Source organism: Agelaius phoeniceus, chromosome Z, assembly GCF_051311805.1.
Source record: "Agelaius phoeniceus isolate bAgePho1 chromosome Z, bAgePho1.hap1, whole genome shotgun sequence".
Lineage (NCBI taxonomy): Eukaryota > Metazoa > Chordata > Aves > Passeriformes > Icteridae > Agelaius > Agelaius phoeniceus.
Window position 1 is genome coordinate 91,358,313 of NC_135303.1, and position 25,189 is coordinate 91,383,501.

Below are 25,189 nucleotides of genomic sequence, written 5' to 3' on the forward strand. Positions count from 1 at the left end.
CGGGCTGCCAGGGGCTGCGGGAAAACAGCTTTCCTTTCTCAAGGACCTTCTTCTGAGGGCGTTTAGAGCCGGAGCTGTCTGTGCCATCTTCCCGTCAGTGCAGAGCAGCCTCTCCTGCAGCCGAGCATCCCTCCCTGCTGCTGCTCCAGGCTGCCACGCCGACAGCCAGCCCCGCCGCGCCACCCGGCAGCAGGCTCCCACCGGAAGATGGTGCCCATATTCCACAAAACAGAGGGCAAGCCCTTCACGGCACTGTCCGCTTTGGGGCAACACCGGGAGGAAACCCAGCCACACCATATCAAAATCACCAGAGCAAATCCCACAGCTGATGCCAGGCTCCCTCAGGCAGCAGGGATGCAATTTTGAGGGTGTGACCTGCAGCGTAGCTCACCAGGCTACAGTGCAGTGTATTTGTGTATTTTTTTTTTCTTTCATGTTCATTGGTAATAGATTTTTAATGAGCAAAGCCTCACAACTGTAATTGGAAAATTAATAAACCCCTACTCCTGCTGAATATTCACCTGCTAACTAAGCATGCAGCCCTGAGCCAATGCTCTTGTCCTTGTCAAAAGCCACATGTGGGTGCTGATTTCTGTGCAATGCTTTGATGCTACCCCAGGTTGCTCTTGCTGGTCTATCAAAGGCAGATGTGGGATGAGAAGTATCATAGATACCTGGTGATACACAAAAGCACCAACTCACAACATCAAAAAGGACACACACTTCAGCCTCTCCTCTTGTATTTTCTTGTCCCCTACTCTCTGCTGCTGTACTGGCAATTTGCATTGCTTGCTTCCAGCTCACTGCTGGACAAACTTCAGCAGGCTCCCCTCTCAGCACCTGCCGCAGTAGCTACACTCAGCCAAGCATGGTCAGCACACAGGTGCTCCTCAGTCTCTTGGCAGATGTCACATCTCATGTCCAGCCAGCAGCTTGCCACAGGCTGCATCAGGAGCTGGAGTGAGGGTGGGATGCTGCAAGGCACCCATGCCATGTCTCTCTTTCCCCCTGCAGCTCTGTGTGTGTGCCACAGCCCCACAGCAGCAGCAGGGCACTGCTTGGTCCCCATGCCTGAGAGAAGACACCACTGCAGCACATACCACTCCCAGCTGTGGATCTGGCAGATCTCTTCTCCATAAGCATCCCATCTTTTATAAAAGATATCACCACTGGGTTCTGAAGGTTGTCAGAGCCCAACCCAAAAGATTTTTCTAACACATTGTCTCTGTGATTTACAGTTACCCTTTATCATCACCCAAAAGAGGATGGAGCTTGGAGAGATCGTTGTGACTGAAGATCCCAAAGAGAGGGAGCTGTACAAGAAGGAGATGTCAAGAGCCCAGGACCTGCTGTGGAGAAGTGGAAACTGGATCCACCATAGTTTTGGGTATCTCACAGGAGAAATGAATGAATATGGAGAGTGGATGAAAAGTAAGGAGAAGGATGTGTTTGGGGATATCCATATCACCATCAGTACTTCCAGTGAAATGTGTTTCACCCCCTGAGGCAGAGCAGAAGCAGCATGGTCCAAGCTCATTGCAAACTCTGGCCTTTTGATTATCTCACTCTCAGGAAGACAATCTCACTGCATCCTCTGGCCATCACCATGTCAGCAGGCAAAATTTGGCACAGTCCTGAGATGTCTTTCACACTCAGTTACGTGTCATTAGCATCAGGTCTCACATAACAGTGCCAGAATCACACAGCAGGGCTGGGGGTTGAGTCTCCTGCCTCGGATCAGCCACTGTCTCTCATCCATCTGTGGGCTGATGATGGGGAATTGCCTCCTGATAAAGGCAGAGGCTCTTGAGTTCCCCGCTTTGGGGGAGCAATAAGCACTGAGAGGGTGTTACAATGCCATAAGATAGAAGCCAGGACTGATCTCAAAGGTTCACTGTCCAGACAGGAGCAATGCATGAGCAGACAGTCCAAGATACCCATAGTTACTGGGGATTGAGAGGCTGTGTAAGACTGTGGGTCCTCTGTCAAGGCTAAGGTTGTTAGCAGTACACCTCCAGCAATGGGAGAGAAAAAGGAGGCATCCATTTATCCCAGGCCAGTGTTATCCCCAGACACAGGGGAATATCTCCTCCTGCTTTCTCTTTACTCCAGTGGTCCATGCTTTGTCAACAACTTTTCTTATTCAGTGTTCTGGAAAGCTTTGGCCACTGTCCTCTGTTATATTTGAATTTTTACAGCTAATACTTCTGTCTGAGACTAAGTTTATTGCTGATACCTGTTGCATAGCTCAACACCAAATATTAAGATTAGCTCAGACAAGCCTGGTCATTTTCCTCTAAGGAACTCCTTCCTCCTCCTTGTTCTGCCTCCTTAACCCTGCCTGGAAGGAATTCCTAGGAATAAGTTATTGCCCATATTCAGAAAATACCCTAGCACCTTAAGCTGCATCTAATGAACAATCAAATTAAGACGACTAAATCTTGAAGATAAATCTTGAAGATAAAAGCTGCATATGGACATTGTGTGAACATCTGAACATCTTGTACATGGAAGTAGCTCCCCTTTCCCATCTATTCTCCTTGCATCATCCTTTAATAACACACAGCAGTTTAGAAATGGTTGCAGTTTTCCCAGAAGAGAGGCAGAGTAAAAACTCAAGTCAATTTGCAGTAGGAGAACAAGCAGCAAAATGTTATTGCAGTGCCTTCATCCCACATTCCCCCTGCACTCACCTGAGGTATCTGTGCTTGGTGTCTGTTTACTCTGTCCATGTTCAATAACCTTCTCCAAAGAGCAATAACTCTTTGTCCTCTGGAAATGCCTCTTTGCCCTGAGTACTGTCCAACCTATAATTACTGATTTCTAATTTAGGTTCTTTAGCTCTCAAAATACTTTTTAGAAACCTTTGACCCCCCACCTGCTATATACACCATACTTTCATGCTCAAGGTTGCTGATTTTCTTCCTAAAACAGCAAAATAATTTCCTTTTCTTATATTTCCTGTATTTCCCTATATAGATACAAAGTATTTTCAGAGTCCCCCTCTGCATTTGAATTATATACCAAAAAGAGCCTGTCTCATTATTGATTTTACAGCAGAATCTAAAGTGATCTACTATGCAAATAATCCTTTGACTATTCTCTGACAACCATAAATAAGTCACTTGTGTGCTTGTCCCTCCATAAATTTTATAGCAGTGCCCAGTACATCCCTATTAATTCTCAAGTGCCAGATAATACACAAAGACAACAATCAATCAGAGACCTGTTTTACAGAAATGTTAATATTTCACCTCTGTTCTATGCCCAGAAAGGGGCTGCAAAGATTGTGCTTTGCCTTTCCAACAGTGTTTTGTCTTGATCTCCTCCAGGCAAGCCCTTAATGGTTCAGCTGGTGGACTGGATCTTGCGAGGGACCTCTCAGGTGATGTTTGTCAACAACCCTCTCAGTGGACTGATCATTTTAGTGGGGCTTTTCATCCAGAGCCCCTGGTGGATGCTCACGGGCTGCACTGGAACCACTGTGTCCACATTAACTGCGCTGGCCCTCAGCCAGGACAAGTAGGTGGCACCTCGTGTCCTCGTGCACTTAATAAAAATTGATGGTTGTGATATTATTTGGAGCTCGCTGATGGGTCACTGTGCCTTGTTAGAGACAGAAGACTCAGGTGAAGACAGAGTTGTGCCCAAGAGTTGTCCCTGTGGCTGTCTGTCTTCCTGAAAACACACAGTTCTTTCTCCCTGATAGCCATCCTCAAACTATGTAGATCCTTTGAGTCACAAGGATTCCCCCTCCATCATCCAGCAGTCCCCAAACTTCCCCCCTCCCACACACCAGTGCAAGGCAGTACATCAGTAATCTCACTGCTTTTTCACAAGGGCAGGACACTTACAAATTGCATTTCTGTGGGCCCCAGAGATGGGCTGCCTTCAGCAAAGCTTTCTGCCTCGCAATTGTTTCCATGGCAGGTCGTCCATCGCGGCTGGGCTGCACGGCTACAATGGGATCCTGGTGGGCCTGCTCATGGCCGTCTACTCTGACAAGGGGGACTACTACTGGTGGCTTCTGCCCCCTGTGGCTGTGATTTCCATGGCCTGGTAAGTGCCACTGCTCCTCATGCCTTCTGAAGGCTGACTTAGAACAGAGACTAGGCAGAGCTAAAGAAAAAAGCAGGGATTTATTAGAAGGCCTCAATGGATACACCTCAGGCAGCAAAAGAGCCCAGCCAGTGCTACACCCCAGGTGAACCCAAAATGGTCACAAAATGGATGACCAGTCATGGGTCCTCACAGTTTTATAAGTTTTGGTCCATTTGCATGTTGGAGTTAATTGTCCAAGGCCCATCTTTCTTGCTTTTCTTTCTTCAGCCCACTTGTTTATGCTCTTGGGCCTGGAATTTGGATCATTTGTCCTTGGTCCCCAGCTAGAGAAGGAATTGTTTTGTCTCCCTGCTCTGTGAAGAGAGCTAATCGTCCCCTAATATGAAGCTCAGAAGTACACACTAAAGCAGTACAGAATCTGAAAATAAAAGCTAAAACCTGCGGCATCACTCCTCCTAGGGACAATTCCCAAAGGATGGGTCTGGCTAAAAGCAGCTCAGGCACATTGAGGGCCCCGCTGCCCTGCGCCAGTGACTCCAGACTTGATGGCACTGGAGGATTGTGTTTGTCACCTCACAGAGCTCATGAGGGACATGGCAGGAGCTGAGGGCACAGAAACACTGATTGTAGCACACAGGCAAAGCAGCCCCTCCCCAGGCCTCTGAAAATGGCCCTCAGCAGCAGGACACACACGGGATGGAGGTCATTGCACCCAACACCGCAAGGCTTCTTCCTCATCCAGGCCCTGAATCAACCCTGTGCTCATCCTGGGGCTGAATTCAATATTCTCCTTCTCGGATGTGCAACCAGTCATGAGCAGAATTAATTCCTCCAAATAGCTCCAAAGGACAGGCTATGTGCGTCCAGGATTAAATTTTGCCTTTTTTGAATATGGATCTGAACAGCACTGCAGAATCTGTTTAACAGCTTTAACTGAAATTAATTTAATAGTACATTTTATCACTGTAAGCAGTAAGATGCAAACCATTATTGGATTTTCACTGCTTTTAAGATCAGATTTGGTTTATATTTCATTTCTTTAGTCATTCTCAGCAAAGGTCATTTTATAACAATCTCTCAAAACCCAGGACATGTTGCAAGAATGTTTAGTTTGTCTCATCTGCCAGAATTCCTTGAGGCCTTTTGTTCAAAATTTTCTTCATTGTTTAGTTCACAAGTCTTGGGGGTAGAGCTGAAATATTTTAAAATCAGACACTTCAGTGATTTTTTTTAACCAATACTTTGACTTTCAGCTTTAGAAGTCAGCATTTATTTAACTGTTTCCTTTTTTCCTGACAAGATGTGTAAGTGACAGAAGCTTTGTATTTCAGCACAGAAATTAGGACACCATTTTCACTGAAGTACTGATTTATTTTTTTTCCCTACAGCTGCAAGCAAGAAAATCTGTAAACTCCTTTGGGAACCAAACTTGTCAAAAAAAGAATAGGCTTCATCTGAGATTACACAGGGAGAACAAAGCATTTTTCCCACTGATAGTACAGCAGGACACAAGATGTTGCTATTGAAATGTCAAATAACTTGGATGGAGTTGTTTTTTATTATAACCAGCTTAATGACCTTCTAGGGCTCAAATCCAGTTCCCTGAAAAACTTAAAGTCTTTAAATTGATTTTTTATAAACTGCAATGTTCACTGCTAGTTGGAGTAGACCATAAGAGCTATTCAGCTCACCTCTAGCAGAAGAACTCAGCTGGAAGGAGAACACTGGCCATTTGCACAAAGGACTGGCGATTTCTTCTCTTCCTTGAACTTTCTGGGACCCATAAAAATCAGATATTACCTTGCCAATATGCTCCCACACAGTCCTTCATGTAGACACACACTTCAAGTGGAAATCAGAGAGTCTGGAAATGTCCTGAGGAAAGCAGATCAAACAAAGATTATATCCCAGGTTCTACAGACAAGAACTTTGGGAAAGGCCATGGTATTTCAAGCTTTATATGGTTTTTGTGTTTTTACTTAAGGTTGAGTCTCACCCCAAATACTTTACATGCTAAAAATATTCAATCAAGCTACTTAAAAACAAGTCTCAGTTTTCAGGAAACAGTGTATGATTTGAGATGATACCTAAGCAGCACAAAATTACATCAGTCAGGGTCTGAGTGAAGTCTGGTACCAACATCTTGCCCAGCTCTGCTACAGTGATGATTTCATCTTGCACTCTGTTGGGCCTCAGAGTCCCTAAAAATAGCGTCCAGCATAGTAAATATTGTTATCTTTCTTAATGGAAGATTTTCCACTGCCTTTGATCACTTCTTCTGCTTTATTTCTCTTCCAGACCCATCTCATGATACCCTTCAAACTGTTTAAACAAGAACAAAACAAAAATGGCCAAAAAAAAGCAAATTGGATAATTTCTAATTCCCTCCTGCCTCCTCTAGACAGCAGCTTTTTTAGACCATCTAAAGTTCTCCCCAGTTCTTCACGTGACATTCCTAAAAGTTCCTTTACTGCTTTTTGTTCAAATTTTCAACTGAATAGTAAGTCAGATTGTCTGTCTCTGTCCATGCTCAAATGCTGTATTGGATGCATACATGGATGTGACATTATTTTCTTCAGAAAGACAAACAACTTTTGACAACTCTTTGTTTGATGCAGATTAAGGTATTAAGGTATTATTATTATTATTATTATTATTATTATTATTATTATTATTATTATTATTATTATTATTATTATTATTATTATTATTATTCACCACCCGGCATTGCTACAAGGAACTGTATTGGCCTTTATTTGCCAAAGTTATCATTTTGTGACCAAAGAGGCAGGCTGTCTCACCACTATAAATTGTGATGAGCAAGTTATAATTCTATTTCTTCTCCTTTTCTTAGCCCAGTTCTGTCCAGTGCTTTGGGATCCATCTTCAGCAAATGGGACCTTCCTGTTTTCACTCTGCCCTTCAACATTGTGGTGACCCTGTACCTAGCAGCCACAGGACACTACAACCCCTTCTTCCCCACTACCCTCATCAAACCCATAGCTGCAGTGCCCAATATCACCTGGTCTGACATCAATGTGCCACTGGTAAGCCTCACACCAACAGGTTTATGGTATTTCAGTGAGAAGGTGAGCATGAAGGCATTCTCCTCTGGGTGATGCTTTTATGTGGGTCAAAATTCACAGAAGGACAGGGGTTGGTTCAGTGCCACAGAATCCCTAAGGACAGTCCTGGTTCATCCAGCAGAAAGGCTGGTGGAGCCTCAGGGAGCAGAGAACCCGAGCCTCTCATTCCCCTCAAACTTGGCTTGGCCCAAAACTAGTCTTGAGTGTACATCCAGCACACATCTGGATATGAACTCCTCCTGTCCAGGTTAAAAAAACATCAGCAACACTGTCAGTGGCAATATGAAAATTCAGAGGAAACATCAGTATTTCAAAGTGACAGAAACTCATTTATATCCAGTCGCCTCATGTCTAGCTCTAGCTTTGGAGGGCCACCTTCCCAGAGGAGAACAGGGTAACAGATCCAGAGGGTTGTGGTGAATGGCTCAGGGTCCCAGGGGATCCCTCAGGGGTCCATCTGGGTACCAGTGTTATTGAATATCTTCATTAATGACACACACAGAGGGATCCAGGGCACCCTCAGCACATTTGCAGATGGCACCAAGCTGAGAGGTGCAGCTGACACACCTGGAGGATGGGATGGCATCCAGAGGGACCTGGACAGGCTGCAGGAGTGGCCCAGGGGAATCTCATGAGGTTTAACAAGGCCAAGTGCTGGAGCTGCACCTGGGCCAGGGCAGCCCCTGGGATCAACCCAGGCTGGGGCTGAGCAGAGGGAGCAGCCCTGGGAGAAGGAGCTGGGGGTGCTGTGGGTGAGAGCTGGACCTGCCCCAGCCTGAACTCCCCTGCCCTGGGCTGAGCCCCAGCGTGGGCAGCAGGGCAGGGGGGATCCTGCCCCTGTGCCCCGGGGCTCAGGTGAGAGCCCACCTGCAGAGCTGCCCCAGCCCTGGCTCCAGCAGCACAAGGAGCTGGAGCTGCTGGAGGGAACCCAGAGGAGGCAGCAAGGTGATCAGAGGGATGGAGCACATCTTTTATAAGAAAAGGCTTGGAGAACTGGGTTTATTCAGCCTGGAAAAGAAGGCAAGATTATCTAAGGTCCCTCCAATTCAAACCATTCTGAGATTCTATGAAGTGCTCAGAGTCCAGCTCAGAGCCAGGGTTTCTTCCTTCCCTTTTCAGCCAGTATCTTGGATAGAACATCTGCTGTGTCCCTCAGGGCATAGACAGACAATAAATAACAAGCCCTTTTCTGCCATCTGCTGCAGCTCTTACAATCCATCCCAGTTGGGATTGGTCAAGTGTATGGTTGTGGAAACCCCTGGACTGGAGGGATTTTTCTTGTGGCTCTGCTCATCTCCTCCCCACTGATTTGTTTGCATGCTGCAATTGGATCAGCTGTGGGGATGTTTGCAGGTAAGAAATACTGACCAAATTATTTTTGCAATCAAGGTATCTTGATCCAAGCCAGATTCTGTCCAGACTTTAAAGTTGCTTCAGCTTGGCTGTAGTTGGGACAACACTCATTCTTTCAAACTGTCTCTTAATTTGAAAGCTCTTAGCAAAGGTCACACAACAGAGTGCAGGCAAGAACAGAAGCAGGTTTTCTTTAAAATTTGCATTTTTTGTTAGATTTGTAACTCAGACAGGTGGTTTGTTCCACCTTACTTAACTCTCTAGCCACTGGATGTGATAAATCCCATGGAGATCATAAGGAAATCTGGAGAAAGACTTTCAGAACTGATTTCTTGCTATCACAATTGCTTTAAATGATGACCACAAGCAAAGGTCTGCCCCAGAACTAATCAGCCAAGGAAGAGAAACAGACTTTTCTGGGATGCAGTTTGCTCAGCCCTGCTGTGGATTTGTCAAAATACCAAAATGAATGCCACTAAAAATGTCCTGTCTCTCTACTAACCAGAAAAACAATATTGAGAGACATGAAGCAGACTCTAGAGGTTAGATAACATTAATGCCACTTAAGAGACCAATTTTAATAAATACAGATGACAGAATAAGTGCAGTCTGATTCCTTGGAAAAGGCAGTGATCCAAAAATTTCTCTGTGCTCTGAAGCACTTTAAACATGATGTAGCTATCTTATATTCATGATTTTAAACAAAACTGTCCACAATTTGTATGGCTAAGAGCATATGACAGGTCTTGTAGAGGTGTGACATTTAATCTAGAAGGGAAAGGTCAGGGGAAAGTTTCTGGGACAAGCATGGTGAAAAAACAGAGGACAGATGAGGACAATATAGAAGGAAATGCATTAATATTGCCAGTGGTCTGTGCACTACATATTGAACTCTCCTTTTCACTGGTACTCCTGAAGCCTGTGAGAAATCCTGCAGAAGTTTCTGAGAGGTCAAATTTGGGGCAGACCCCCCAGCTCCCATCCATCCCCATGGAGAATGCACAGGTGAAGTGACCACCTCTTGTAACTAGGCCTTATCTCACAAAGGTCACTAGGAAAAAATGGAAAACTCTGCTTGCTCCCACAAAAGACATGCAGTTGTGCCTCTGATATTCAAAATTAGGGTAAATATGAGCTGTAAACAGTGTGTGTGTGTGAGCACAGCTTCCTGCCAGGAGGACACCCAGGTGAGAAGGTTTTCCCACACTCTGGCTGGATCCTCCGCCTGTGTGTGTGGATACAACACACTCAGCGAGTACACAGGAAGTTTTGTCTGAAATAAACCTTTGAGACTTGTCCAAATTCCACTGCAGGGACATTATCAGAGCTCCAAAATAACGAGCCTCCTTTGACACCCTCCTTTTCCTGCATGTGCATGTGTGAGAACAGACAAACCCACCTTGATGTTATGAGGAAGAGATGACAGATCCCTCCTGCATGTTCCTCTCATACCTGAGCTCACAGCCTTGCCTTTGTCCTGCAGCTCTGAGCATTGCATCCCCCTTTGACAGCATCTACCTTGGCTTACACAACTACAACTGTGCCCTGGCCTGCATTGCCATCGGGGGCATGTTCTACGCCCTGACCTGGCAGACACATTTGCTCTCACTTGCCTGTGGTGAGTATCTTTTACATAAAGGGAAGGCAAAAATTTGGGCAGCTTATGAGGAGCTGTCTTGGTTTGAAAAGACAGGTGTCCTCTAAGGAAGGCAGGAGCCTCCCTGGAAGTGGAAAATGCAAACCCCCTCCCTCCGAATTATTATAATTTTGAAATTAAGGGGCTCTCAGGCAAAGATATGGGAGTAGGAGTAACAGTTCTTTATTAGGAAAAAAATAAAAATTAAAAGAAAAAATAAAAATAAAATGCAGTAATACAAAACAACACCGACAAAGTCAGAATAGGACCTGGCCCCCTGTGTTGCAGGGTGGTGGCACAGCCCCATCCCATGGTGGCTCAGTCCTCCTGCAGTGCCAGCTCTGGTCCTGCTGGAGCAGGGATCTTGCACAAGGGGGGAGTTTTCCTCTGAAGCTCCAGGGTGCTGTAGGTGGGCCTGGTCTTCCTCTGGGAATGCAGTGGGCAGAGGCTGCTGTGGTGCTCCAAACCTCGATTATACCCAGGTAGGAATGCTTGGCTCCTCCCCCTGGGCAGAGCATCTCCCCCTGGGATGATGGAATTTTATCAGCTATGCAGAGACACTCATGGGCCCATTAACAGAAGATATTTTTGAGAGGCAGGATTGGTTGTGGAAGAGATTAAAAAAACCTGCCCCACCTGGTTTTGACAGGTGGCCCAATTAATTGCCCCACCTCTAACAGCTGGTGACAGAATACACACCCCCAGCCACATCTTGCATTTCCAGCCTAAGACAGGAGCACAGGTTTAGAGCCAGTCATCACTCTGTCTGTCCCAAATCACTCTGTCTGTCCCAAAAATAGGTACTGTGCAAGACCCGTTTCTCTGGTAGCATCAGCATTGGGCTTGATTGTATGAATACAGAGGGAAAAGTGTTAGACCCTGATAATATGGAAACATCTAGAAAGGGTGGAAGTACTGTTTGTGGCATGAGCTCGAGTTAATCCATGAGCATGTTTAACCAGTTAGCAACTCAACAGATTCACAGAAGCAGCCTTTTCCTGATTATATATGTATCACTGGGGGAATATGTCATAAGAAGGGAGCTGTTGCACCAGGTCAGTTTAAAACCCATCCGCCCAAAGACCCCACATCCAACAGCAACCAAAACCAGGCACTATGGGAACAGTCAGAGAAATTTCCCAGTTAAGACATTCCTGTGAAGATATGCCCAGGCTACAATTATCTTTATCTCAGTGTCCTGAGCACAGTTTCTGGATTTCTCAGTAGCTTTTTCTTCCTTGATTTAACACTTGGGTGCCTGACCTTGCCTCCTGTTCTGTCATCCTGGTGAAAAGAGACCCTTTGGTAACTGGTTGTGGTATGAAGCCACGGGGCAGAGAATTTCTGAAGTCCAGCCCTGCTGGAGAATTTCAGCAATTCCCACTGCATGTGGGTCAGGTATTGCCAGATAAAAAGAAATTAAAGATAAAAGAAATATACGATTGCTTCATCTTGACAAAACCATGTTCTTCATTCACCATCCATCTCTACAGAGAAGATAGGACAAAATGCAGTCACAGAATCATTTGTGTTGGGAAATACCTCCAAGAACATCAAGTCCAACTGTGCTCCCAGCACTGCCAAGGCCACCACTAGGCAATGTCCCCAAGTGACACATCTACACAGCTGCTAATCCCTCCAGGCATGGGAACTCCACCACTGCCCTGGGCAGCTGTGCCAGGGCTGGACAACCCTTTCTGTGAAGAAATTTTTCCCTAATATTCAACCTAGATCTTCCTTGGTGAGACTTTAGGCCATTTTCTCTTGGGACATTTCAACTGATTGCTGAACTCTAACAATGATCCTCACATTAGGTACCAGGAATATTTTGCTGTGCATTTGGACAATGTTGTTTGGTTGTTTGGTTGGGGTTTTTTTTCCTTTGGTTTTTTTGTTTTGTTTTGTTTTTTTGTTTTGTTTCGTTTTGTTTTGTTGGGTTTTTTTGGGTTTTTTTTGAGAATTGAGAATTGAACAATGTTTTCCTCATCCTGAGCTCTCTTTGGTCTTCTCTTCTCAGCATTATTTTGTGCCTACTCCGGAGCAGCTCTTGCTAATGCACTCTCTGTGGTAAGTGTGGGGTTTTCTGTTTTTTTTCTGAGTTTTTTTTATTATTTTTTAACTGCATCTTCATTTGTTCGAATATAACATTAAGGAAATGCCTCAAAATTCTCCATGTCAGCTTTGACAACACTGAAATGAGAATGCTGCAGCCAGCTGGCAGGTCTTGTACAAACCCTGTGTCAGCTGAATTGTGCCCCTGAAGACTTTATATCTGATAATAAGATTTCAAAGACCTTTGGAGCATGTTATCCACAACAGGGCTGTGCATGTTGTGAGTGAATTACAGCAACAGCATATGGTTTGAGATTAAATACTTGGTTGAACATTATCTTTCAGCAATTCCAAATGATCTAAATTTTCATTTTCTTCATTCAAGGTCTTTCTCCAACACTGCCCACAGATACTATTGATGTTTGAAGTGGGTATGAGAACTAAAATGAGGGGGAGACTGTTCTCTTAAGTACAAAGTTATTATCTTTGGACAAATCAAGAAAGGAGTGAAGACAGAAATGCCAGGCTCTGCTTCTTCTTTAAGATCTAAGAGATTAAAGCAAAACCATATTTTAATTAAATTGATTTACTAACTTAAAAGAAAAAAAAGATTAGAACTAGCAGCTTCATGCACTGAACATTTTCATCTGGCACCCTCTCAGTACTATGTAGGTCCTCACATATGGGCTGCTTTAAGCACACCTGCTTTTGGGAGGCATCAGGAAAAAGGACATCCACGTTTTGTCCCCATGGTCTTGCTTTTGGAAGACCTCAATTCAGGTCCAGAGGTGGGAGAACAGAGAGGGCTGAGAGTTGGATGTGATGCCAGCATCATATTGTCATTGGGGAGAGGAAATATGTGTGAATAGTACTCTCCATACATATTTTACGGAACAGAGAGGGTAGAATTTAGCTCTTCTGTTAGAGAATTCAAGTGTCCATGTGTGAGCTGGGTGTCCTGGCTTTCATTGAAGTGATCGGATCTCTGGAGCCTGATTCAGTTGTTTCAGTGCTGGTGCCAGGTTCCATCCAGCACTGATATTGAAGCTGCACCTCTGACAGGACTGAGGTCTGCAGGGTCAGGCTTTGTGCAGCCCCAGCCCTCCAGCTGAAAAGCAGACCTTTGTGTGGCCAGCTGAATTGGCATTTGGTGTCCACTGTGTCTTCAGGGAATCCAAGGCCCTCCCAGCTTCCCACATGGAAGAGTTTAGCCACAGGCAGGCATAAGCACAGAGACCAAAAATGGTACCAAAGCGGTGTTTGTGTGTGTTGTGTCCCCCTGCCAGCTCGGGCTGCCAGTGTGCACCTGGCCCTTCTGCCTCTCGGCGCTCCTCTTCCTGCTGATCACCTCCCAGAACCCGGCCATCTACAAAATGCCCCTCTGCCAAGTCACCCACCCAGAAGCCAACCGGATCTACTACCTGAGGATGAGGAGGAGGGCCTCGGAGAGCAGGAGGGAGGAGCAGAAGCGAAGGGAGCAGAAACCCTCTGACGGCTCAGGAATTAACAGTGGGGGCACCCCCCTGTGCACCCCCAAGAGCCGCCACGCTCACTGATTGCAGGTACCCACCACTCTGCAGCCTGGAGGCAGACTGGGGGCAGCTTCTCAGACATCACCCAGGCACAGCACAGCCACAAACACCACTTTAGCCAGCGGTATGCAGGCTGGGGATTCAGCGTTCCACACTGGAGAAATCACGGTTTGCCCTTGAGCTAAGCTTTCCAAAAAGCACTCAGGTAACATAATAACAGCTGCCTTATCCATCCACTGGCTGTTAACTTGAAAGTCACCTCTTATCAATAATAATTATAAGAATAGGCAGAAGAACATTAAAGCTGACAAGAGGCTGCATTTAATTTCAGAGGTGTAATTTAACAAAATAAATATGCTGAGAAGGCATTGGTGTCTAATAATAATAAATAATGTAAGAACTAAGTCAAGAGCTGCACTTCAAATTAAGAGCATGTATATTTGAAAGTGAAATAAACAGACTGTTCTCTTCCTTTCTTGTGTGCCGTCAATGTCTAACCCATTTAATACCTCTTAACAGCTACAACACACACAGGTAAATATTCTTACAGAGCACATCCTGTAGCACTTTTGGTGCCATCTCCTGCCTCCTCATTAAGTGCCAAGGCAATGAATATATATGCTTTAATCAGTCTAGAAGAGCGACTAGCTAGCAGTGATCAAACATTCTTCTTTTCCTTGAATAATTTTCTGTCTTGCAAATTGAAGATCTCTCTCTCCTGCTGATTGCAGGATGGCAAGTCTGAATCCCTACACACATCCACTGGGAAATAAAAAACTCCATATAAAGAATGGGATAAACATTTACTGCTGGTGGCAGTTCTTTCTCTCCCTTTCATAGAGGAGCAAATCCTTTCCATTAGACCATGAGAAATTAACAAGTCAAAGGTTACCACTGCCACTTTATGCCTCCTCAAAATCCTTACAGCAGGGAAGATCCAACTGCCCTAAGGAGGAACATTTTCTCAGGAACCTTTGCCAAAACCTCTGTGAAGAAGGCCTGACAGAAAGGCTTCCACACTCTAAAGTTGTTTTACCAGCTCAGTTTAAAATCACAGACCCAAGGGATGTGAAGATTTAAAATCCAAAGGGACTATGCAACCACAAACACTCAGACCAGAAGCTGTCCTCTCTGCCTCACGATGAGGGACTGCTTTGCAGATCCATGCGAGTATTTCTGAACAGGTGGGATCCCACCTCCAAAAACCGCTTTTTAAAAAGGTGAGCCTGGGTAGTGCTCATGGGATTATTTGTGCCTTAATCACCTAAATCCAGCAGCACCAGCATCTGCCACCCCTCTAAATGTCCCACAGAACAGCATCCAAGAATGAATTCATCCTGGGAGACAAAAACACGTTTTTTGTTTATGTTCAGATGTTTGGGTTTTTTTAAACAAGGGAGGCCATTCCAGGAATTCGGGTAATATTTAGGTCCTACTTCCTCCCTTCTTTTGAGCCATGATATCAGCAAACTAATGCTAGCACCAAAGCAGTCTCCTGAGATCACTGCAAACTGCAAGATCGGGGACATCCCCCTGTTGCTGCTGCTGTAGAGAGACAAAGAGAGGCAGAATAACACAAGAGGTGACACACAACTGTCTGAAGACCTTCTCTCTACAGCAGTCAATGAAATATGAAGCACACAGAAACTAGGAGAGCTTATTCATGAACAGTTTAATTTAGCTCGTGCACAGCGTTAGAGAAATATTTGAATACTAGAAATGCAAGGTTACTGGGAAAATTACTGCAAAATAATGCTTTTCTTCACCATATATGTGAAGAAAAACCACAATTGCAGTTAGTTATGCCAAACATATTGTTTGTTTTCCTAAAAATAACAGTGAAGCCCAGGCACAATATGGCTATTGGAAAGGATTTGTCATCTAAGTGCCACTGCAGGCATTAATTCCTCAGCCACAAGAAAATCCATCCTAAAATCAATTAGTAAAGCAATTTCTAGAGCTGAAGCCTTCCATAAAAAATAGAGTATAAACAGCTTTTTTAAGTCTCTAGCTAATCAAAAGATTTGAGTAACTATAGCCAGTACTAATAATTCTTGAAAACAGGCAAGACAAATCAAGTGTCTCCTGCAAGGGAACAGCAGACAATAAAAGCACTAACTGAAGCTATCAGTGGTAGCCCAGCAGTCTGATACCTAGAGAGTTCTATAAAAATTTTCATTAAGAGAGAAAAAATGTACAGTGTTCAGTGGGACTAATAATTTTGCGACAGCTCCCAGAGGTCTAACATAAAACAAATATGACCATTAAAGGAGAAAAAAAGTTTCTTCTGCAGTTAGAGTCATCATTCCACCCAGCTCACCTCCACCTTAAACAGCATTAAATAAATGTTCCTATACAAACCAACACCTGGCCTAGCCATAGCACATGAAAAAACCAACCTCCTAAAAATTTGCCTTAAAAAATTAAAAAGCAGAACAGACTTAGCAAAGTGAAGGAATTACAAGAGAGCTTACACCATGCAGTTCCAAGAAAAATGCTTACTTTATTGCTTCAAATATCATTTTTCAAACTCTTGCATTTGCTTCATAACCCCTAAAAGGGAAAAAAAAAAAAAGGCAACTTTGCTCTTTGAGAGGAAGTTCTCAACTCTTCTCCCATAGACATAGGTTCTTCTGTTAGTAAGACCAGTCAGAGAACTCATAGAGAAAAAGCTGGGGCAAGCCATTTAGATGTCTTGGCTTGAGCATTGGTGGCTCCAGGATAACTGACCTGGTAATGACCCCTCATGAATAATTAGCAAAGCTGCACGGAGGGAAGGTGGAGGGAAGGGATTTGCTTTCCCCGTGGACATTTGCAGCAGAGGTCAGAGCCACGCTGCCACCTGCACTGCAGCATCCTCATTGCTGGAGCACAAAGTTTCCCTCCTGATTCACAGAAGGACAGAATCCTTCAGGCTGGAGAAGCCCTCAAAGATCCTCAACTCCAAACATTCCCCCAGCACTTCTAAACTTGCCAGTAGCTCGTGTTCCCCAAATGCCACATCCACAAAGCATTTAAATCCTTCCAGGGATGGGGGCTCCATCACTGCCTTGGGCAGCTGTGCCAGTGTTTGACAGCGCTTTCCATGATGAATTTTTTCCTGATCTCCACTCTAAAACTGGTTTCCATCCTCTGATCTTCTTTGAGACCTAATCTGTCTTCCAAAAATCTCTGCTCTGCAGAACCACTCAGCCAGGAATCAGGTAGAGACTTCCTGTCTTTGGAGAAAACAAAAAAGTCAGGGGTGAAGAGCTGATGGGAAGAGCAGCACAGAAGGAGACCACAACAGGAGGTGGTGGCACCCAGGGAGGTGCAGACCTGGAAAACCCAGTGCTGTGCTTCCAAACAGTGATGGGGAGAAGTGGCTGCATCACTGCTTGGCACTCACAGGCCAGCAAAGCACAGTGGGTTAAAGTCTGATGAACAGATTTCCCTGTTGGACTCTACTCTCAAGAAACCAGAGCGGCTTTGATGAGCCTGGGCCCTACCCCTTGCTCCACTCAACATTGCTGTGAACTTAAAATAAATATTTTCCTTTTCTTCAGCCTTTCTGCAATGTGACACCTTTTCTTCCCATACCTGCAAGCAATCAGTGCAGACCTGCACTGATTCAGGAGCCTGAAATCATCAGATACAGGAGAGGGTGCATTTCTCCCCAGCACCTAGGCTGCTGGCACAGGGAGCCAGCCTGCATCCCAGCAGGCAGCAGAAAATACCAGGGAGGGCTCTGTATTCCAGAGGGGCAGTCAAGCAACATGGGGCCTTCCTATAAGCTGAAAAACCCAAAACTTCAAAACTTATCAGAATAAGATAATTCCTAAAAATATCCAGCTGCTGGGGAGTTGCTGTGTGCTCTGTCCATGCCAGACATCTCCAGTCTGCAAAGACAGACATCTTGTCCAACACTGCAGAATTATTTAGGTTTTCTGTAGATCACATTTGCCAGGGTTGCAGAAATATCCCCACTCTGAGGGGGAAACCTGTTTGCTGAATGCTTTCCCTCACTCTCTCTTCCTCTACATCAGTTTTAATTTGGGAGATGGAAGCAGTTCAAACAGGAAACAAGCCCTTGATTGCAGCTGACTTTACAGTTCTCAGGGGGCTTTTACAGATTCCTACAGCTGTTGCCACAGCTGGAATTCACACATCCCAGTGGTGGGATAAGACATGGGAAGGCTGCGTGGGAAGCAAAGGTTTCTCCCACCACATTTTGCCCAGCAATGAGCTTGGGTATCTCTGAGTTGTCATTCAGCAGCTCCTGAGTGCACTCAGTAACCTCTGTGAACTCAAGAGCCTAAAGTCTCATGGAGCTGCATCCTCACATCCACCTCCAGGGGCAGCTTTTTGCATAGACAGCCGAGGCAGACACAAATCCCTGCTCCCAAAATGTGCATCTTCACACAGCACAGCAGGGTTGAAGCACCAAGTGTGTGCTGAAGCCCTTCCAAAAGCATCCAGCTACATCACCACGCAAAATGCACAGTTGTTGGGGCTGTTTAGCACATCCCAGCCCCTGCAAATTAAGGTGTGCTGTGCACTGAATTGCAAAGAGCATCCTTGACCTGTGCCCAGGGTGGTCTGGAGTATTTTTCCCCCGGCACACCTTGTCCTGTACCTGGCACTGCTTTTCCACACTTCCTTCATTTCAGCCAAGTGCTGACAGGTCCGTTGCTCTGTCTTCCAAAAATCTCTACTCTGCAGAACCACTCAGCCAGAAATCAGGAATAGACTTCCTGTCTTTGGAGAAAACAAAAAAATCAGAGGTGATGACAAACTGTCAGCCAGCAGTGCTTTCTTGCTGTTGCCAAGTGAGCTTAATTCACTTGTGCAAATTAAATCACATTTAGGACATTTACCTTCACAGAAACTGAGTTACCGAATAGATATGACTTTTGTTTTCTTTTTCCTACCCCAAAATGTGAAATCTTTTGCAAATAAATTTTTACCTGTTTGTGCTTGTGCATGAAAATGTCACTTTGTAGCACTGCTTGCAAAATCGCGTAACCACCCACAGCCAGAGTAACTCTCCCTCTATCCATTGCACTGACTATTAATTTTCACTTGTTCCTACTGTCTGATGCTTCATTTCTGGATGCTGCCAGTCCTCTTTCTCTTGTTGATCAGCAACCCATGCTGTGTACAGCATCTTCCACTTTTAGTAAGAACTACTTGGCAAGAAAGTAGCAATCACTGGGATTTATAGGCTGGAAGAGTTTCTTGCTGGAAAAATTATTGCATTCTGCTCTATGTTAAGGCCTAACACATATATCCCTACAACACACAGCTTTGTGAGAAGGGATTATTTCCTTGGAAGCATCCATACCCTGGGTGAGCCTCACTGCCCTGCCATCAGGGCAAGGGAAGCAGAAAGGGCAGGGAAGTTTATTAAGCTGAGAGTGGATGCAGGGAAGTGAATTGACTCTCAAATTGCAATAGTAAATGAAGAAGCAGAGAAACATTTCGCCTTGTGTCATAAAAAGAGGTAAGTCTGGCCAGCTCTGTTAGTTCTAACAGGATCCTGCTGTCTTTAGGTAGGTTTAGAAAAAGAGCCTTTTTGAATTTGGGCTTTTCCTTGGAGCCAGAAGAGCAGGAGAGAGGTTTGAAGCTGAAACTTAGAATTATTTCAGTTTCAGTATCCCATCTTTTCTGAAATACAGCAATACAGTCAACCTCAGGCCTTCAAACCCCTCCAGTACTTCAGACTGATTCAATATAATGGTTGGATTCAATCATCTCAAAGCTCTTCTCTGAACAACTGTTCTATAATGCTGTGATTCTAAAGTGGATGATCCAGTCTTCCATGCTAGAGATGACCAGAAAAACAGCCTTGAGGTTCAGACTCAGGCATGAACCAGAGAGCTTTTCTCCCTCTCAGCTCCTGAGTCCCAGGACTTGCTACTCAATCTCATCACCACAGACAGCCAGACAAGACTGGAGAAATGTCCATTGCTCCAGGAAAAATTATCCAGCTGACTGGAAAAGGGAAAGGGACACAAAACCAAACAAGGGGAACCAGCCAGAACAACGCACTGGACTTTTCTTTGACCTGTATTTCACTGGGTTTCATCACACACATGACTGTCTGGTCCTTCCTGGAGCCTCAGACACATTTCCTGAGCTGGACACCATGGGAATCTTGGCACTGGTGAATGGGATGGTGCCAGGGGGCAGCTCCTCATCACCAACCTGCTGGACCACCACTGCAGTCTTTGGCATGTGGTGACCTTGGCTAACTGGTGCCTTTCCAAACCATTCCCCCCTCCCACTAGCAGCAACATTTTGAATAAATACCTTGAAAAACTTGCAGCTGAAATACAGGAGTTGTTTTGTACCCCAGGACTCAGAGCACCAGCCTGCAAGAAGAGAGTCTGCACCTCTCTCTGAAGTTGCCACTTATTTTGCCATGGCAGAGCAGATCTTTTTTACACACTGCTGTAGCTATGGGACAGCTACAACCTGCTCTTCACACATTCCTGCCCCACTCCTTTCCCAGGATACGGAGACTGCCACTCCTAATCAATAAGCTGGGTATCATTTATGCACCCTTGGAGCTGCATGGACTGAGAAGGTGAGTCATGAGAGCATATCCAGGTGGACAGAAAGGACAGTGGGTCTCCAGAGCATGAAGGAAGAGGAGATAAGTGATGTGTATGCATTAGGAGAACTGAAAATTTTGGGAGCATTCATCATTAAGAGCAGTGCACAGAGCAGCAGATAGAGCACACAGAGTTTGGACTGTGCCAGGGCAAGGGAACTGCTGTTTGTGAGTCCTCTGAAACTGGAGATGTGAATATTTGCTGCAATTCCCACAGCTGCACATGTGGCTGTGCTGGAGTCACACCACGAGAGGGAGACGGACACTGGAGCAGAGCACGGTCTGTACCCAGCCCCATCCCACTGCCCGCAGGGGAATGTCAAACAGCAGCTTTCTCTAGAGAGTTTTACAGGCCAAAACGCAGGGATAGAAACTTCCCATTCCCATTTGGCTGTTGGCTTTGTATAAACCCAAAACTATTGCTCTTAGCAAACAAGTCCAAGATTGTGACAGGCCCTGTGGTGCTCTGTGCTGAAACAGATTTTTCCACTCTTTACTCACTCCTAAAAACAAGATGATGAAAAGCAAAGTGGCCACAGATGTTGGTGGGGGCTGACGTGCTCCTCAAGCCTGTGGGACAGGACAGACCATGGCTGGCCAGAGCAGCTGTGTCCTCAGCCAGGACATGGGCTCTCTCTCACTCCTGCCACACTTCCATTACCACTGCCAGCTCTCCACACACCTCAGAAGAGCCACAGACTGGCAGCACTTCTGGAAGTGAAACATTAGGTTTGCCAGCCCAGGTGAGCTGCAAAAGGCCCTTACCTCGCTGTAGCAAATTTGGAGCATCACCTTATTTTGACACCCTATCCCATAACACCCTCACGGACAAGTTAAAGGAGTATGGGCTAAATAAATGTGAAGAAAGTTGGATTGAAAATTGGGCTCAAAGTGTTATAATTAGTGGCACAAATTACACGTAGAGCCCAGTCATTAGTGGTGCAAGCCAGGAATAATAAGTTTACTTCTTAATTAAAGATCAGAGTGTTGGAGCACCCTCAGCAAATTTGGGGAAGGCACAAAACTGGAAGTTGTGTTGGGTATACCAGAGGGCTGTGTTGGCATCCAGAGGTCATCAGCAGGCTGGAAAAAATGGGCTGACAAGAACCCCTTCAAGTTCCAGAAGAAGTGTGGAGTCCCACATCTGGGGAGGAACAATTCCATCCGTACATGCTGGTGGCCCTCCAGCTGGAAAGCAGCAAAAGAAGAGGCCTGGAGGGGCCTGGTGGTCACCAAGGTGACCACAGTGCAGCAAGGGGTCCTTGCAGCAAGAAAGCCAATCTCTCTGTGGGCTGCATTAGGAGGAATTCTGTCAGCGTTTCCAGGGAAGGGATCCCTCCCTTTCCCTCCCAAAGACTGGTCATGCATCACATATCCACCCCCCAGCCTGGCAAAAGCAGACCAGGACTTGGGGTTTAGCCACCTGCAAAGCTCTGTATAAGGATTTACACCATTTTAAAGCACTCGTTGGAGTCCAGGAGCTGATGCAGCTCCCTGAGCAGGCCTATTCCCATCGGTAAAAGCCGAGTCAAGGAGTGCAGCCAAAAACAGCAGTAAAAGCCAATCTGCTACCAAGTGGTTTTAATGCACCACTTCAAGGCCACTTAGGCTTGAGAAAGGAGTGAAGCCAAAGTGTGTGAAGCTGAATTAGGGCCATTAGAATCTTTCCTGGCACAGCTGACCAGTTCAAGCTTTGTACCCAGCTGATGCAGCCAGGCAGCTCCTGCCGGGCGAGCTAAACCAGTCAGGGATCATTCAGCTTTTTTCTGGTGCTGTGTCTGGTTGAGATCCAGTGGTGACATGGTTCTCACCACGTCCAGCACTGGGCTTGGTCCAAGGTGTCTCTTCTCAGAGACACCTTCCCAGAGAGCACACAAGAACATCAAGCATCTTCTCCAACAGAGAGCTGGTAAGTCACAGATTTAGACCTCCTAAATGACACAGAGCTTAGCTGTCAGACACCAACACCAGCTGCCTTGTCCTCAGCACCAAGTGGTCTTCACACATGCCTAAAATCAAGAGGAAACTCTCTAGTCCCCTGTGTCACCTGCATGATCAATTTGCACACATTTACCTCATCTCCCAGAGCTGGTGGCCCACTCCCAGGCAGGTGGTAAGTGACAGCTACATGACAAACGTGCACATCTCAATCCTTTTGCCTAGGAATGGCCATTGCAAGTTCAGTTTTCCCACATTGAACCCCAAAGGATACCTACATCACTTACAGCACTGGAGGTTAGTGCTGGGACCAGCACTGGCACTGAGTCACACCTGGGTTTTCTATCATTCCCACCTTTCTACACCAATCCTGTACAGGGGGAATCTCAGTCCTCGGGCAACCAGGAAGGTTTTCCTAGGGCACACAGCTGCAGGGAGGCATCCTGCATCCACCTCTCCAGCAGCTGGCTGCACCTGGGATCCAGAGATCCCGTCACATGGCACTGGAAGCTTTCCCTGCTCTCCATCCCAGAGCAGCAGGCTCTGCCAGGGGCCTCACTCCCATCAGCAGGCTGTGATCCTGTTACTGATTAACCAGCTCTGATAATCGAACAATGCTCCACTCCAAGATATCCATCACTGACCTGCCAGCCACTGCCTTCTTTGTGTGTCGCTCCAACCTGTCAAGCAGCTCATTAAGGCACCAGAATCAGACAGAGCAGTCCTGAATCTGGCTCCTTTGTACGGGTGGTGACAGCACAGGTGGGAGTGGCTCCGTGCTGACAGAGAGCAGTCGAGATCAGGTATTAGGAAGAGATTGCTCCCTGTGAGGGTGGGGAGGCTCTGGCACAGTCCCTGCCTGTGGCTGCCCCATCCCTGGAAGTGTTCCAGGCTGGGCTGGGCAGGGATTGCAGCAACCTGGGATAGTGGAAGGTGTCCCTGCTCAAGGCAGGGGGTGGGATGAGATGGGCTTTAAAGTCTCTTCCAACCCAAAACATTCTGGGATTCTGTAACCAACCCAAATCCTCATTTCCCGTTCCCAGGAACTCACCCAGAATTTCCTATTTCCCTCCCCTACTCCCAGTTTCCAGAATTCCACGTTTTCCATTCCCAGGAAGTCACCCGGAATTCCACGTTTCCCATTCCCATTCCCAGTTAAATCCTCATTTCTCCCTCTCCATTCGCAGTAACTCCTTCAGACTCCCGTGTTTCTCACTCCCATTCCCAGTAACATCCTCTTGTTTCCCACTCCCATTCCCAATAACTCACCCGGAATTCCTCATTTCCCATCTCCTCACCCTGGAATGGGAAAAGCCCGGTTGGCCAGAGCATGCTGCTAATTTGGACAAGGCTGTGGGTTCATTCCCTCTATGGGCCTTTTACTTCAGAGCTGGACTCGATGATTCTTGTGGGTCCCCTCCAACTCAGAATATTCTGGGAATACGTGATTCCCTGGAGGGAATAAATACCCTACAGCACAACCCAGGAGTGAGCCCTGCCTGCCCCATGTGCTGCACCCCTTGGAGGGAGAGCTGAAGAGATGTTGCTTGAAATAATTTGAAGCCAGGCCTGGACATCTCTGAAATGTGAGAGGTGTGAAGATCAAAACTCAGTCTGAACAGACTCCCTGTGAGGCTCTGCCATCCAAATCACCCAATGCATTTCCCTTCTTTGGACATGCAAGGATTCATTTCACCAGTCAGAAAGCAAAGGCAGCCCGAGGAGAAATTAATGGTAAAGGGAAAATATGTTAACTGCACTAGAGTGAGGCAGCTTCCCCTGCAAAATTTCATGTTCTGCTGGGTGCAAAGGCGTAGGATGGCAGTGTCTGGCTCACTCACAGGGGCTGCTGCCTGTTTGATCAGAGGAAGGCTAGCTCTTGCAGCAATGCTGAGCTGACAGCTTATATCAGATGCCCTCCTCTGAGGGGAGAAAAAAATCCAGTCTGCTGTTAAAAACACCTCCATCGAAAGAGATGCACCCCAGGAATGAGTGCAGGGAGAATAACACCCCTCCAGCTCGTGTGCATGCCGAGGCTGCTTCCACGGGGCTGGGGGAAGCAAAGTCACAAAGCTCGATGGGTTCTGCTTTAACAATAAACCATTCTCTCCAGCACACAGCTCAATTTGCAAGGTTGCTTCTCTCAGCCATCACTGTGAAAGAGTCCTAAAGAGAATTCTACAATAGATTAAATTAGCCTATAAGGTCCCTTAAGTTCACCATCTTCTTCTCTACCCTTTCTCCTGCATTACTATTCAAGACTTCCCTCTCCAGCCTCTTCTCTGTCACTTGCAGCACTTTCACAGCCCTATAAAACTCTCAAATATGCAACACTTCTGATATTTCAGATTCCTCCAGTGAGATGGGGAGGATAGGTTAAAAAAAAAAAAAAAAAGGAGAAGAAAGAAAAAGAAAGAAAAATACCCCTTGAATTTCTCAAATAATATATAAAAGCAATTAAACATTGGAAGGTCACCCAGTCTTCCACTGCATTTCATTAACAGAACAGTGCTTCTGAAAGGTACCCAGAAACAGGAAAACTTGATAGGCTGCCGAACACAAAACGCTGTGTTGCACATTCCCAGGTCAGAATTTTGATAGGGAAGGATGCTAAGTTGCATTGGATAAGGAAGATAATGCTGAGGATGAACTTGAGGTCAAGCTCAGGTATACTGAGAGTCCATTTCAAAATCTTCTTTTATTTTAAGTGGTAGAGAAGGAGAAAGGACAAAGTTAAAGGAGAATTAATTTGTTTTAAAAAAAGGAAAAAGTAAAAATAAAATAATTTTAAAAACTAAACAAAAAAAACCTTAAAAAATCCAGCAGGAAAGAGGACATTTGGATAGATTGTTGGCAAGAGACCCAGGACAGAGCAAGAGGAAAGGTGGAGAATTCAAAGGGGAACTTTCTTAACATTCACTTGGAGCTCACTAAG

General features: G+C 45.7%; 1 protein-coding gene across 1 annotated transcript; it reads left to right on the plus strand.

Annotated features, from left to right (window-relative positions):
- Positions 1 to 1,265: 1,265 nt before the first annotated feature.
- On the plus strand, positions 1,266 to 13,745 carry LOC129132587 (urea transporter 2-like). The gene is made up of 8 exons (XM_054651908.2): positions 1,266 to 1,431; positions 3,333 to 3,522; positions 3,931 to 4,059; positions 6,917 to 7,109; positions 8,354 to 8,501; positions 9,985 to 10,119; positions 12,155 to 12,204; positions 13,476 to 13,745. Exons 1-8 carry the CDS (start codon positions 1,266 to 1,268, stop codon positions 13,743 to 13,745), a joined length of 1,281 nt encoding a protein of 426 aa, XP_054507883.2.
- The last annotated feature ends 11,444 nt before the right edge of the window (positions 13,746 to 25,189 follow it).

Excerpts from the sequence above, each read along its gene's own strand:
- LOC129132587 (XM_054651908.2), top strand. The coding sequence starts at position 1,266 with ATGGAGCTTGGAGAGATCGTTGTGACTGAAGATCCCAAAGAGAGGGAG. Across the intron at positions 7,110-8,353 it reads CTGACATCAATGTGCCACTG|CTCTTACAATCCATCCCAGT; the intron begins GTAAGCCTCACA and ends CATCTGCTGCAG. Across the intron at positions 8,502-9,984 it reads AGCTGTGGGGATGTTTGCAG|CTCTGAGCATTGCATCCCCC; the intron begins GTAAGAAATACT and ends TTTGTCCTGCAG.